This window comes from Elephantulus edwardii, unplaced genomic scaffold (genome assembly GCF_000299155.1).
Source record: "Elephantulus edwardii isolate Elephantulus edwardi_28Jun2011 unplaced genomic scaffold, EleEdw1.0 scaffold00137, whole genome shotgun sequence".
NCBI classification, from domain to species: domain Eukaryota; kingdom Metazoa; phylum Chordata; class Mammalia; order Macroscelidea; family Macroscelididae; genus Elephantulus; species Elephantulus edwardii.
Window position 1 is genome coordinate 3384859 of NW_006399887.1, and position 15513 is coordinate 3400371.

Here is a 15513-nt window from a genome sequence, read left to right on the forward strand (position 1 = left end):
GATTTCCAAAAATAATTTTTTAAAAAGAATAGCAAAATAATATTTGTCATTTAAGTGTTAGTCATTGTAGATGAACAATAAATGAGTAAGTGAATAAATTTGTAATTTTTTAAACAAATATATAAAAAACCAACTTGTATGTACAGACTCCTACTTGATCCTCCCTCAGGTTTTCACGTACAATAAAGAGTACGTGTGGAGATTGTCCGTTTTTCTCCCTCAGAGCAGCCGGTATATGCAAAGCCTGTGCCTTTGAGTTGGCAGTGTAACTCCTTACCCCTAGTCCTAGATAACATTGCATGCTTTAGGCAACACTGGTTTGGTTAAGCATGATCTCTTTATGGGTAAAGATTCTATGGGTAAGGACTCTTAAGACCCTAAATATCTGATGGAAGCTAAAAGTCCGGGCTAGCTAACTGCTCAAACATACAATCTCCCCAAAATAATGGTTTAATATAACGGAAAGTCTGTCTCCTGCTTTTGTTGCAAAATAACTGCTCTCCACCTGGTGGTCTAGGGATCCAGGCTCCACTGTTCTGTTGTCAGTTAGTCCTTGAAATCTTCCTCTCTATCTTCTACATCTGAATGGGAAACAAGGAAATGGAACATGAAGATGGTGTGAAAGGTTTTAGAGGCCAGGAAGTGGTGTTGCATGGCTTCCACCCACAGTACCGAGGCTGGAACTCAGTCACATTACCTCCCCTGACTACATGGAAGATGGAGCAGGACAGCTACCTGAGCTTTCAAGGTGCGGAGGGGAGAACCCCATGACTGTTGGAGGTCATGTACATCATTTTTGCTCCAATGGATTTGTAGATTTTTTTTAAGTTAATTATGCAGTTCTGAAAAGCCTATAAAGTCAGAAATCTGTTACATTGAATTTATGAAGCAGTGGACTCATATACATTTAGTTCTACATACTTAATTTCAATTTTGACAATCACTCAGAATTTAATTAGAGAAATCATATTTAGATTTGTTTCGAAACACAAGTATTAGGACATTTTGCTTCAACAACCTTGGTACCAGCAGTTAGCACATCAAAAGATTTTCTGCATCGGCTACGTCTGTGCTCAGGAACCTCTGTAAAGTGCTGAAGAGTAAGGATTTGAGTTTAAAGACTAAGCTGTGCCTGATCTATGACATGATCTTTTCAATTATTTGTTATGTGTCTGAGAGCTGAACAGTGACTAAAGATGACAGAAGAAGAATCAATGCCTTTAAGTTGTGATGCTGGAGAAGAGCACTGAATATGCCATGGACTGCCAAAGGAAGGAACAAATATGTGTTGGAGAGCGTGTAGCCAGGATTCTCTCTCCTTAGAAAAAAGGATAGTGAAACTTTGTCTCACAAAAGTTAGGCATCGGATGGCCAATACTTAGAGAAAAATGTCAGGCTTAGAAAAGTGGAGGGCTTAAAAAAGAAAAGAAAAGAAAAGAGTGGAGGGCCAGTGAACGAGGAGAAGACCCTCAATGGGACGGGTTGATACGGTGACTGTAACAGCAGGCTCTAGAGTGGGAGAGATGAGGAGGGTGGCACAGGAGAGGGCAGGGTAGATCACATGTTCATAAGGTTGGAATAAGCCTGACTGGACAGCACCTAACAATGATAATTAAATACACCTATTTTTATTATGTGCCATTGAGTCAACTGTGAATCACAGTGACCTATGTACAACACTTCTGAACCCTGTCCATGCTGAGCTTGTCTCACTGATTCTAGCACACCTACCTACCCCGTTACCCCAGTTACTGTATCAATCCATCTCACATGGGGTCTTCCTCTCCTGGCCTGTCCCTTCACCCTTCCAAACATGTCATTCTCCAAGGACCAGTCTCTCCTGGCTATGTGCGACAGAGCTTCAAAATCCCTACCTCCAAGGAGAAACTTAGTTTCACCCTCTCCAAGACAGACCTCTTTGTTCTCTTGGTGGTCCAGTATTCTCCTTGAGGCAATTTTTTAACATTGTCCTGGGGCAGTTAGAAAGAAGGTTGCCAGGAAGTATTGAAAAATATTAGTGGTAATAACCAGTCAGGAGAAAAAAAAATATACATTAAACATAGTAAATGGTATGTCTAAAACTTCACAACTGTCTCTATAAGCGCAACCTTTTATAAAGATTATTCTGTAATTTTGGATATGGAATTTTTTTTATCTTCAGATTTCTTATAATTTATAGAGGATTTTTTTCCTGTGTCCTGTTTTTATTTAAATATTAAATTAAAAACCATCATCAATAATGAATGTGTTTCTCTATGTAACTACTGACTTTGTAGTGTAGAAGTATTTTAAATGTAAAAACACTAAAATATAAAGTTCTTATATAAGTTGCACTCAAGCTGACTGAAATGGATAAAAAACATTGGAATGTCATGTTTTTATTTGTGGTTTTGTTTTTAAGTGGAAGTTACTCTTGATACAGAGGAAGAACAGTTTATCATAGAGTCACTGAATGGATGGTACCCCGTGATTTTATTTACTGTGCTTTTTTTGACAACAGGAAGAATATCAATCAAAATGATTGCCGGTATCCATAAAAATATAGCGAATCCTTCCTGAATTGTCCCGGTTTTTTTTCTCTCTAATGAATGTGTTTTCCTGCATTGGCAAAACGTTTTTGTAACTATGTTATGATTGGAATGTGTAGTCATGTACAGACAGCCTTTTGTCTAATTTCAGATTTTTATTTACATATACACATAACGTTTTCTTCCTTTCTTCTGAACTTATTGTTGTGTACCATCAAGTAAAAACTGACCGATGGTGGACCCTCCAGCAGGTTTTTAAAGACAATAAATTGCACAGGAAGAGATTGTCTATCTTCTCACAGACCATGTGCCTTTAGGATTTAAAGCGCAGCTTCTTACCACTAGGCTACCAGAGCTCCCTTCTTTTGAAGAGTTGATTGGACAGACTTCTTTAGCATTTTGGTTTTAACCCATATGATTTTTATTTTGTAAAAATTCTCTTTCCCTCCCCCTCCTTTTATTTATTGTGATTTGAGTTAAAGTAGACAAAGCATGTTGTTTTTCAATCTTCGTGTTCATTTTGTTCCATGACATTACTTACCATACAGTATTTGATTTTCCATTCATTCTGTATTATCTTTCTCTTCACCCATATTATTAAATACTTAGTATCTATTAATTAATTTTTACTCTCCTCTTTTCCTCCCTGGTAACCATGTGCTTATGATTCTGAGTATAAAGCTTTCTTTAGCTTTTTATAATACTAGCATTATGCAATATTTGTTCTTTTGTGACTGGCTCATTTTACTCACTTAAAAATATCTGTTTATAAATCCTTAAGAGCAGAATGTCTTGTACTTTTTGAAACAATCTTCCTGATACCTCAGTATTACTTCCTTGAGGATAGTAGAAGAAAACTGAAATCAGTATATGCTGAATGTGGCTTCATGTGAATTGAAATGACAGAACAGAACAAATTTCAGCAAAGAATTGTGTTCAGCAATCTCTTTGCTAAGGGCTACAATATCTCCAGAATTTTGGAATGTTAAAAATATTTTGTGCTCTTAATGTGATAGTAATTGCTTACCTACACATAGATACAGCAGTCTGTCTCACTTTCTCTCACATGCACACACAAAACATACATTTTCTATATTAATACACATATGTTCTTGTTAGGTGCTGTCAAACTGAGTACAACTCATAATGACCCTGTTAACAGCCAGCCTGGACCCTGTCCCATCCTATGTCATTCTCTTCATCTCTGACACACTACAGCCCATGGCTCAAGTCACCGTGTCATTCGTGGAAGATCTTCCTCTTCTTTGCTAACTCTACCATCTTTCCAAGCATGATTCCCTTTCCAAGGAATAATAGCCTTACCTACCTACGTATCAGACCATCAATTACTCATGTGCAGCTTCAAATTGATACAAAGGAAAATTAAAATAAGGTCGTGAGAACCAAGATATGATCTTTAATCTATTCCATCTGAATAGATTTGAGGCAGTGAACACCAGTAAGTGAAGACTGGATGAGTTGTGGGAGGGTATCAAGGATATCATCCATTAAAAGAACAAAAGGTCATTCATTACAAAAAAGAGAAAGACAGAAACCAAAATGGATGTTAGAAGAGACTAAAAATGGCTCTAGAGTGTTGAGATGCCAAAACAAAGTGAAATCATGCCTAAGTAAAAGAGCTGAACAGAAGATTTCAAAGGGTAGCTCAAGAAGACAAGGCAAAGTGTTATAATGGAATGTGCAGAGAGCTAGAATTGGAGAATAAAAAGATAAGAACTCACTCTGCATTTCTCAAGCTCAGAGAACTAAAAACAAATTTAAGCTTTCAGTTGCAATATTGAAGGGTGCTATAGACAATATATTGAATGACCCAGAAAACATCAAAAGAAGATGGAAAGAATACAGAGAATCACTATACCAGAAAGAACTGACTAACACTGAGAAATTTTAAGAAGTAGCATATGAGCAGGAGCCAGTAATAATGAAGGACGAAGCGGAAGCTGCATTGAAGGCACTGGCAAAAACTAAGGCCCCAGGAGTGGATGGGATACCTTCCTTTAACAGATGCAGGCCTGGATGTGCTCACAAGACTATGCCAGGAAATTTGGAGGACAGCTTTCTGACCCATGGATTGGAAGAGGTCCATGTTTGTTTCCATTCCAAAGAAAGATGATCCAACAGAGTATGGAAACTGTTTAACAATATCATATGCAAGCAAAATACTACTGAAAATAATTTAAAAATGGCTAGAACAGCAGATAGATAGGTAAATTCCAGAAGTTCAAGTGGGATTTAGAAGAGGCTATGACACCGGGGATATCATTGCTGATTGTCAGATGAATCCTGGCTGAAAGTAAAGAATACCAGAATGCCTATTTGTGTTTTATTGACTATGCAAAGGCATGTGATTGTGTGGATCATAATAAGTTATGGCTAACATTGAGAAGACTGGGAATCCCAGAGCACTTAATTGTGTTCATGTAAAACCTGTACCTGGATGAGGATGCTGTTGTGCAGACAGAGGAAAAGGAACAGTACATAGTTTAAAATTAAAAAGGAAGTATGTTAGAGTTGTCTTCTCTCTCCATACCTATTCAGTATGAATACTGAGCAAATTATTCAAGCTGGACTCTATGAAAGGAATGTGACTCAGGATCAGAGGGAGACTCATCTATTAATAACCTGTATTATGCAGATGACACGACCTTGCTTGCCAAAAGTGAGGAGAATATGAAACGTTTGTTGTAAGGAATGCAGTATTCAATATGGATTGTATCTCAATATCAAGAAAATAGTTCTTACCACTAGACTGATAGTTAACATCATAGTGAATAGAGAAAAGATTGACACTGTCAATAACTTCATCTTGCTTGGATCCACAATTAACATCCTTCATACCAGCAGTCAGGAAATCAAGAGACATATTGAACTGGGAAAGTCTGCAGTTAGGGACCTCTTCAAGTATTGAGGCATAATGATGTCAGCTTGAGGACTAAGGTGCGTCTGATTCAGGCCATGGTCTTTCTGATCACTTGCTATGCATCTAAGAGCTGGATGATGAATAAGGATGACAGAAGAATTGATGCCTTTGAGCTGTAGTGTTGGAGAATAGTGCTGAATATCCCATTGACGGCCAAAAGAACAAACACCATATGACTTAGAGAGGGTACAGCCAGGGTGCTATTTGGAGACAAGGAGGATGAGACTTCACCTCACATACTTTGGGAATGTTGCTAGCAGGGGCTAGTCTTAGGAAAGGGACATGATGCTCAGAAAGGTGGAGGGTCGGCAAAGGAGAAGACCCTGGACCAGGTATATTGACACAGTGACTGCTACAATGGGCTCTAGTGTGTCAGGAAGTGTGAGAATGGCACAGGATAGGACGGGGTTCAGATCTGTTCTTCATCGGGTTGCTCTGAATCGTGTTCAACTCAACAACAGCAGTTAAGTACCTAACAACAACAACAACAGTTACATATCCAAAATATGAAAGATGAAGCTTCACCATCCTTTCCTCCAAGGAACACCCACATAGACATAAATATCGGGAGACAAATGTGGCTTTTGGGGGGTGCTGTGTTGCTATCAAACCATCATGTTGAAACCAACTCATAACTTACCCTCCAGCGAGCTTTCTCAGGCAGTAAATCACACAGGAGGAGCTTATCCATCCTTTTCTCCCTAGTGAATTCACATTGCTTGCCTTTGAATTGGCTATGCAAAAAGTCTTAGACATATGAGAAGTAAGGCCTGGCATAGCCATCGAAGTCCTGATGAAGAACTGTTCTGCTCTGACACACATGGCATTGCTGTGAGTTGGAGTTGACTCTGTGCTGACTGTCTGTAATACACCTGTACACACAAGTGCACATGCAGGTTTGCCCTCTGACTCCTCTGGATGGTTCTTTATCACTAAACACAGCCATTGCTGTGTCAGCAGCTCAATGCAGGGTTCATATCTGTGGTCTGTTTTAGCTCTTGTGGCCTTTTGAGAAATAACAGACTGAACATTAAAGAAACGAGTGGTGCTGATTAGAGGCCTGATGCTAGGATGGCACTGTGTGTTTACAAACAGAAGTTCTCCACAGCTGGATGAGTAACAGGAGGGCAGAACTCGTCTCCTGCTGCAGCAGTGCAAACATGTGGCTGCCTAAAGGACTGGGAAAGAGTCCATTCCAGAAAGAAATGCCATCGTCATAGTCAAGTGATGGGTTTGGGTTTCTTTAAAAAAATTAATTTGTTTTCTTTTGTTTCCACATTTTCATCCCTTCTCCCCTCCCCTAGCCCACCCAGCAATGAACCTCTTGTTCCAGGTTATTGTCATAGGTATAAAGCCTAATCGTATATTCCTTTCTGGCAGTTCTTCCCTTCACCTGTCCTACTGCAGTGTCCATTATCTATCCACTCTTTCCCTTTCTTTTCCTGCCCCATTCCCCATCGGTCCTATTTGGTGGTGTTGTATGGTATTTGTCCTTTTGTGACTGAGATATATCACTCAGCATAATGTCCTTCAGACTCTCCCATGTTGTTTAATGCTTTATGAGTTTGATGTTCTTCAATGCTGCATTATATTCCATTGACTGTACCATAGTTTTTCCACCCATTTATTTTTTGTTAGGAATTTGAGGTGCTTCCATCTCTTTGCTTTTGTGAATAACACAGCAGTAAACATGGGTGTTTATACTTCTGTTTGAGTTGTGACTCTGGTTTATTTAGAGTATATCCAGTCAAATAGTGTTTTCAATTTAAATATTGCTTGTTTTGTAGTTTTGTTTGCATTTAATTTGTGAACTGGCAATGGTCTCTAGATTTTAAATTTGTGGATTAACTTTTGGTAATAGTATATTTCATCTTTCTGTCTATTCTATCTTGCACATCCATAAAACAACCATTATTTACCTCATTTCCAAGGTGTGAGAAGTTTAGAAAATTTGCAACAGAGGATATACATACTCTCTCCTCACTTGCTGATGTTAGATTCCAAAGACCAAGTCATAATGTGAAAATTGTCACTTGCCAATTTGAAAATGGAGGATGACTACATCCTTGTGTAACTGCCAAGTTACACATTTACATAATTATGAAATTATATCATTACATAACTGCCAAACCACAGAGAATCATGACCCAGCTGAACTGACATATAACCTACACAGCTGATGTTGTTACTGTCAGGGTCAACTGGGTGTGCAGGGAATGTTGCCAACCCAGAGGCCATTTATTGTTGGAGGTTTGAACCCAACAGTGGTTCTGCTGGTGAAAGATGGGCACTTACATCCCATGCAATTTCATCTTCAGACATATAGTGGAAGGTCAGCTATAGAGTAAGTGAGTGGGCATATGATTATTTGGAGCCTTTAGGAATATATTTAACTTCTCTGAGCTGCTGTCTCATTAGCTTTAAAATGAGGAGACTAATACCTACCTCACAGGGATATTTTGAGGAAAGAATCAAATAATGCCAATTGAGGGTCCGGTGAGAGACGCTCTGGTAGAGCAGTGGTTATAGTGCTCAAATGTTAACCAGAGATTGGTGGTTCAAACTCACCAACCAGTCTGTAGGGTTGCTGTTAGTTAGAATTGACATGACAGTAGTGGTTTTGATTTGGTGTTTTTGGAAGGGCTAATTATGGTATCAGCTGTTGTGCCTTTTTAACACAGGACACAGGACAGAGGGCCCAAGGGCCAGAGAAAGGAGTTCGAAGTGTGAAGTGAAGTGATTTTACACGTTGTTGCTATGAGTTGCCTGCTAGAGGCACTTAACAACAACAACATTGTTGTTGTGTGCCTCGAGCTGGAACTGACCCATAGCTGAGTCTCCAGCAGATGTTTAGAGACAGTAATTTGCACAGGAGGAGACTGTGCGTTCTTCTCCCACAGAGCAGCTGGTGGATTCAAACCATGTGCCTTTGGGATTGCAGTGCAGCTTCTTCTTTTTTTTTCCAGTGCAGCTTCTTATCAGTAGGCTACCAGAGCTCATTGCAAATACATCATGCTTCATTTTCACTGCATTTGTTTCTATTCTTTATCATATGAATACTGCTAAAAGGTAATCTTAGTTATTATAATGAGTTATCATGGCCTAATTTTATTGGTAAGGAGTTTCACTGCCAACTCAAAGGCAGATGGTTTAAATCCACCAACTATCCCACAGGGGAAAGAGACAATCTCCTCCTATGCAGTTTACAGCCTCTGAAAACCTGCTGAAGGGTCATCTCTGAGTAGATTCCAACTCACTGACATTGAGCTTGAGTTTTTCTGAGTTATTTATGGTAAAACTTTTTGTTTCTAATACTAAATTTAATGTCATTGAGTAAAATATTTATTTCTTCATTGAGAATTCCAGGACATTTCATTGTGCTTATATGAAACCTATACTTGGACCAAGAGGTAGTTCATCAGAACAGAGCAAGGAGACACTGCATGGTTCAGAATTGGGAAGGGTGTCCTCCAGGGATGAATTCTGTCTTCATACCTTTTCAGTCTGTATGTAGAACAGATCATCTGGGAGGCTGGGCTGTGTGAGGAGGAATGTGGCATCAGGATTGGAAGAAGACTCATCAACAACCTGCATTATGCAAATGACACAACTGTGCCTGCTAAAACGGAATAGGACCTGAAGCGCTTCCTGCAGAAGGTCAAGGACTGAAGCCTCCAATATGGATTGAAGCTCAACATCAAGAAAACAAAGATTCTCAGCACTGAGCCAATTGGCAGCATCAGTATGGATGGTGAAGAGATTGAGATAGTTAACAGTTTTAGTTTGCTTGGTCCCACAATCAATAACAGCAGCTAGGAAATCAAGAGACAAATTGCATTGGGAAAGTCAGCTGTGAGGGACCTCTCCAGAGTACTGAAGAGCAACGATGGCAGGCTGGAGTCTAAGGTGCACCTGATCTGGGCCATAGTCTTTGTAATTGTGTGCTATGCATCAGAGAGCTGGACAGTGACTAGGGATGATAGAAAGAGAATTGATGCTTTTGAGCTGTGGTGTTGGAGAAGAGTGTTGGATATACCATGGACTGCTAGGGGAACAAACAGGGTTGTCCTGGAGAGGGTGAAGCTGGGTTGCTTGTTGGAGTCAAGGATTCTGAAGCTTCGTCTGATATACTTTGGGCATGTTGCAAGGAGGGACCGGTCCTTGGAGAGGGACATCGTGTTCAGGAGGGTGGAGGGACAGCACAAGAGATGAAGATGCTCAATGAGATTAATCGATTTAGTGATCGGAGTAATGGGAGTAGGTGTGTTGCAGACAGTGAGATTGGCACAGGATAGAGCAAGGTTTAGGACTCTTGTACGTAGGGTCACTACAAGTCACAAGTGACTTGATGGCACATAACAACAACAATACCAGCAATTGCATTTGCAGTGGGTGCATCATTTCCAGTTATCTTTGCACATACTGCTATATGTATACTTTGGATTGTTGTTCCCAGGATAAATTCCCAGGAATGTAATAAAGTGTGCAAGGATATGGATAATTTTGGGGTTTTGTGTGTTTTCAGTTAATTTCAACAGGCAGCTCTGTAGTGGGGGTGTGGGCAGCAGTGTACAAGAGAGGAGTAACATTCCAGAATAGAGTTCAAGTGGTGGCTTTATATCAGAACTTAAGACCACCTTACAAACCTCTCATTTGACGATGCTGCCTCTATTGGAGGAGAGAATGGCGCTGGCAGGAATTTGAGTCTGTGATTGAGTAAATGGAATTTTGCTTCACTTTTGTATTTGCTGCTTTTTTCCCTGGGACTGTCAGCAAAACTGAAGACCTTGAAAAGGTGTGTGAGAGGATAACAATGAAAGGAACTCATTTTCATGCTCTGAAATGTCTTTGAGAGAAATAACAGAACATATTCATCTTTTTTTTTTTTTTTGGTTGTATTCTGTGGGTTTTTTTAAAAAAAATACTGGTTTATTTACAAAGTTCGTATACATTGTTTTTCACAGCAGATCTTTCCCATTTCGTCTCCCGCACCTCGCTTCACCCATCTAATTGTGTGACCCTATGATTATCGTTCCCCTCTGCTCCTACCCTCCCCCACCCTTGAATCCTTATACTCATTCTACAATAATGTCTTATATAATATTTATCCTAATGGGATTGAGTTAGTTCACTTAGCATAATGCTCTCCAGTACCTCCCAAATTAGGCAGTAATTTACAAAACCATTGCTCCTGTATGGTGCATTGTATTCCATCATGTGAATGTACCCTACATAATTTCTCAGTTCATTCCATTGTGGTTGGACATTTGGTCTGCTTCCATCTTCTTTTTTAAAAAATTGTGATTTTTTTAAAAATTGAGATTTTAATGAAAGATTATAGAGAACTTGGACTTCCATTCATTCATTGTTGCACATTTGCCTCCCTGCCCACTTCTCCCCCCAGTTCACTTTTTTCTTTGAGAAGAAAAAAAAGATTCATTGTTATGCAGTCTGTCCCTGCCCTGGCCCCTTCCCCCCTCCCCCCCAACCAGTCAACTTTACAAAGCAGCTCTTATTCTGGACTCTTGTCATGCAAATAATACCTAATCATATATCCCTTTTAAACAGTTCTCTCACTCATCTGTTTCAATTCAGAGTACATTATTTATCCCCTCTTTCCTTAGTTTCCCCCCAAACTTGATGTCAGTCCTGTTTTATAGCAGTCGCACCATGCAATATTTGTCCTTTTGTGATTGAGCTATTTCACTCAACATAATGTCCTCCAGGCTCACCCATTTTGTATATTTCATGAGTTCCTTGTTTTTCAATGCTGTGTAGTATTCCATTGTGTGAATATACCACAGTGTCTCTATCCATTTGTTTGCTGATGGCACCTGGGTTTTTTCCAACTCTTTGCTATTGTGAACCAAGCAGCAATAAACATAGGTGTGACAACTTCATCTTTATAAAATACTAAAAGATTTAATTGTTTTAATTACCAATTTCAGGGTGTTTATATTTTGAACAAGTTTAACAATGAAAGGGGACATGACTTAGATCATTATTAAGGGAATCATGATGTTTCGAATTGGTGATTTAATGAACAAATCTTGCTATAAACAACATTTCCACTCTGGATCTTGTGATTGTTTGTAATGGATCTTCCTTTTTCTTTTTTCTTTTCACAGAAAAAATACAGAAAGGGATTTATTGATGTTTCAAAAATCAAGTGTGTGGAAATAGTGAAGAATGATGATGTTGTCATTCCCTGTCAAAATAAATACCCATTTCAGGTGAGTAGACATTTTTCCCCAAGAGAGCAACCTTGGGTGTCCAGTCTTGTTTGGTATTTGACATCACAGACTTTCCAGATATTTCTGTGACAACTGATTTTGAAGTTGATTTCCACTTTATAATAACTGCTATTCTTCATAAATAACTGGTCAGTTAGTTTTACTGGAAACATTAACACAGTCTTTTCTTGGTCTGTTCCTGAGTTTCTCAACCAGTGACTCGGTTTTCTATTATTTTGATACATTGTAGAATAGTTAGCACATGTAGTGAAGCCTGAGGAAGAGCTTTTCTCTGTGAAACTGAGAAGCGGCAATGATGAACTACCTGAATAGAACTGAGACGACATGTTTACTTGTGATGAAATATAGCATCAGCATCATCTATTGACTGAACTTTGGACGTTTAAGAGGTCTATTAGATGATTTCCTTTTCCTCCCTCACATTACTCCTGCTGTACAAGAAAGTAAACACACCACTTCTCATTTATGGCTGAGGAAATTGAGCTTAAGTGTTTTTCCCAAAATTATTTTGTGAATGAAAAACCTTCCTGGTAGGCAAAAACAGTTGTACCAAGGGGATAGTATTTCTGGCAGGAACAAAAAAGGGGGTTACATCATGAAGTAGCCTCCTCCTTAGGAATGCAGGCAATCCAAATCCACACCAATCCTACAGGTCCCTAGGTGGGGTGAGGCTCTGACCTGTCTCAGGAGACTGGGAGCAGTGCTCACCTGAAGGTCACTCGCTCTCTCTTTTTCATTTTTATTGGTTTGCTTACAAAGTTCGTATACATTGTGTTTCATACTATTCCTCATTGACACTGAATTTCATGTATTCTCTTACATTCATTATGTTCCATAAAATTAATCATCTTTGGACCATGCCCACCGTTACCCCATCTCTTCAAGTCCCCACCAAATCTTTCCCACTTTCCCTACCCCCTCCCGCCATTCACCAAATTGTGCAACCTTGTGATTTCACCACTACCCATCTTCACCCCTCCCACACCATATCTCCCGTTGGATCCCTGTACATGTTTTACTAGTCATTCTTCTATTTTTATAATAATGGTCTTATGCAGTCTTTGTCCTTAAGCGATCAAGTTTGTTTACTCAGCAGAGGGCTTTCCAGTCTCTCCTAAGTTATGTAGTATGTTTTTAAATCATTGTTCCTGAGTGCTGCGTAGTATTCCATTGTGTATGAATGTACCACAACATCTCAATCCATTTGGCTGTGGTTGAACATTTTGGTTGTTTTCATATTCTTGTGATGATGAATAATGCTGCTATGAGCATTGATGTACAAATTTTCATTTGTGTCTCAGTTCTAATTTCCTTGGGGTATAATTCTAGCAGTACAATAGCTGGGTCATATGAAGTTTCTATGTCCGATTTTTTTAGGAAACACCAAACTGCCTTCCTGAGCCGTTGTACTATTTTACCAAACTGCCTTCCTGAGCTGTTGTACTATTTTATAATCCCACCAACAGTATATGAGAGCTCCCACCTCTCCATATCTCTAACATTTATTGCTTGCTGCCCTACTAAACTTTGCCTCTGCCACTGGGGTGAGATTGTATCTCATTGTGGTTTTGCTTTACATCATTTGCAAGTAATTTTGAGCATTTCTTCATGTGCCATCGAAAGTCTTCTTCTGTGAAAAGTCTTTACATGTCTTTTGCTCTTTTTATAATTGAGTTATTAATCTTTTTTTTTTCTGGAAGCCCAGTAGTATTCTATACTTTTGTTATGAGACCTTTGTCTGAGATGGTACTACCAAATGGGTTGACTCTCCCCCCTCCAGTTGGTAGGTTTTCTGAGCACATCTAAAACTTCCTCCAGCAGGGTGAAAAGAAACCTACTGACTGGGCTCTCTCTCTTTTTCTGCTGGCAATGAGCAGAAGGTTTAGCTCTATCGCTGACTTCTCACGGGTGTTCCTCCCTCTTCTTTCCTTTTCTCTTGAACTTGGCCTACCTTTCCTATGGCCCATCTTTGTCTTTCACCTACCATGTCTCCTTTGCATTGCTTTAACAAACCTTTTCATTTGTTTTGCTAATTTTTTTTTAAAAAAAACAACAAACAAATAAACCTTCCTGGCACAACCACTCACTTCTCTTCACTCCACCTTAGTAGACTTAAATGGCACCCCAGATCCTCAGCTAAATTTAGACATGCATGCTAACTGAACCCTGATGATATTATAGTTTTCAGCAGATGTACCACTACCAGTGCCCCACTTCAGGCTCTCGCCACCATTTCTCTGGTGAATCATAACTTCTTAAGCTTTTGAGCAATAAATGTGAATAAATATGCCAAATAAAATCAGTTTTTAACTGTGGATGTAACCTCATCATATCCTGAGGCGGAAATTCCAAAATATTTTCTTACATAGCATCTCAATGGAGTTGTTTATTGTTTTTTTTGATTGCTGCTTGAAAGCTACCAATTACAATGTGGAATAAACTTGTACCAGTTTGAAGACAGTGATTTGAAAGGAGGAAAGAAAGAAAGAAAAGACCAAATAGATCTCAGAAGAGACTCTGAAATTTTTTCTTGAAGACAGAGTACCTAAAAATAAAGCAAGAAATGTTGAGGTAAGAAACAGAAGATTTCAAAGGGCATTTAAGCTCAATTAATAAAAGAATGTGGACCAAGGAGTAGCAATGCTGGTGCCAGGTGGATCTTTGCTGAAACAAAGAATATCAGAAATATTATTACTTGTGTTTTACTGACTAAAGATAGTCTACTGTGTGGATCATAACAAATTATAGATGCTATTATGAAGAATGGGTATTTCAGTACACTTAACTATATTTATGAGGAACCTGGACAAAGATCAAAGATTCTGCCATTCAGAACAAGAAGATACTGCATAGTTTAAAATCAAGAACTCTTTGTGTGTCAGGGTTGTATCCTTTCTCCACACCTAGTCAGTCCATACCTATTTGTTCTATACACTGAGGAAATAATCTAAAATGCTGAACTATATGAAGAATAATGTGGTGTTCATATAGGAGAAAAACTTATCAACAACTTCTGTTATGCAGATGACACAAACTTGTGTCCTTAAAGTGAAGTGTATTGTATACTCATTGAAGAAGACCAAACAATACAGCCTTGAAAATCAGTTATACTTTGACATAAAGAAAACAAATCCTCACAACTAGACCAACAGGAAATATCTTGATAAATGGAGAGAAGATTGATATTGTGTAGAATTTCATTTTAATTGGATACACAATCAACGTCGTGGAAGCAGCAGTCACAATACATTACACAATTATGCCATCAAGGACCACTTGAAAGTGTTAACGAGCAAGAATGTAATTTTAAAGACTAAAGTGCATCTGACCCAAGCCATGGTATTTTCCTTTGTTTCATATATGTGTGTGAAAGTTGGGCAGTGAATAAGGAAGACTGAAGAAGAATCAATGTCTTTGGGTTATTGTATTGGAGAAGTATATTGAATATACTTTGGATGGTCAAAAGAAATAGCAAATCTGTCTGAAAGGAAGTACTTCTAGAAGCAAAGATCATTTCTTCATGTGCTTGTTGGCCATCTGAATGTCTTCTTTGGTGAAGTATCTGTTCATATCCTGTGCCCATTTTTCAATTGGATGATTTACCTTTATCTTGTTGTGGTGCTCAAGTACTTTATAAATTCTGGATATAAGTCCCTTATATGATAGGTCATTGCCAAATACTTTTTTCCCAGTCGGTGGCTTCCCTCTTTACCCTGTTGGAGAAGTTTTTGGATGTGCATAGGGATTTGATTCTTAGAAGGTCCCATTCATCTATTTTATCTTCTCCTGG

General features: G+C 38.8%; 1 protein-coding gene across 1 annotated transcript in view; it reads left to right on the forward strand.

Moving 5' to 3' along the window:
- TEC (tec protein tyrosine kinase) overlaps positions 1-15513 on the forward strand; it is a 145257-nt gene that overhangs the window by 71799 nt on the left and 57945 nt on the right. Inside the window, exon 2 of the mRNA XM_006894160.1 lies at positions 11598-11702. Coding sequence (XP_006894222.1) covers positions 11598-11702 — 105 coding nt within the window. The remainder of the gene's footprint in view (positions 1-11597; positions 11703-15513) is intronic.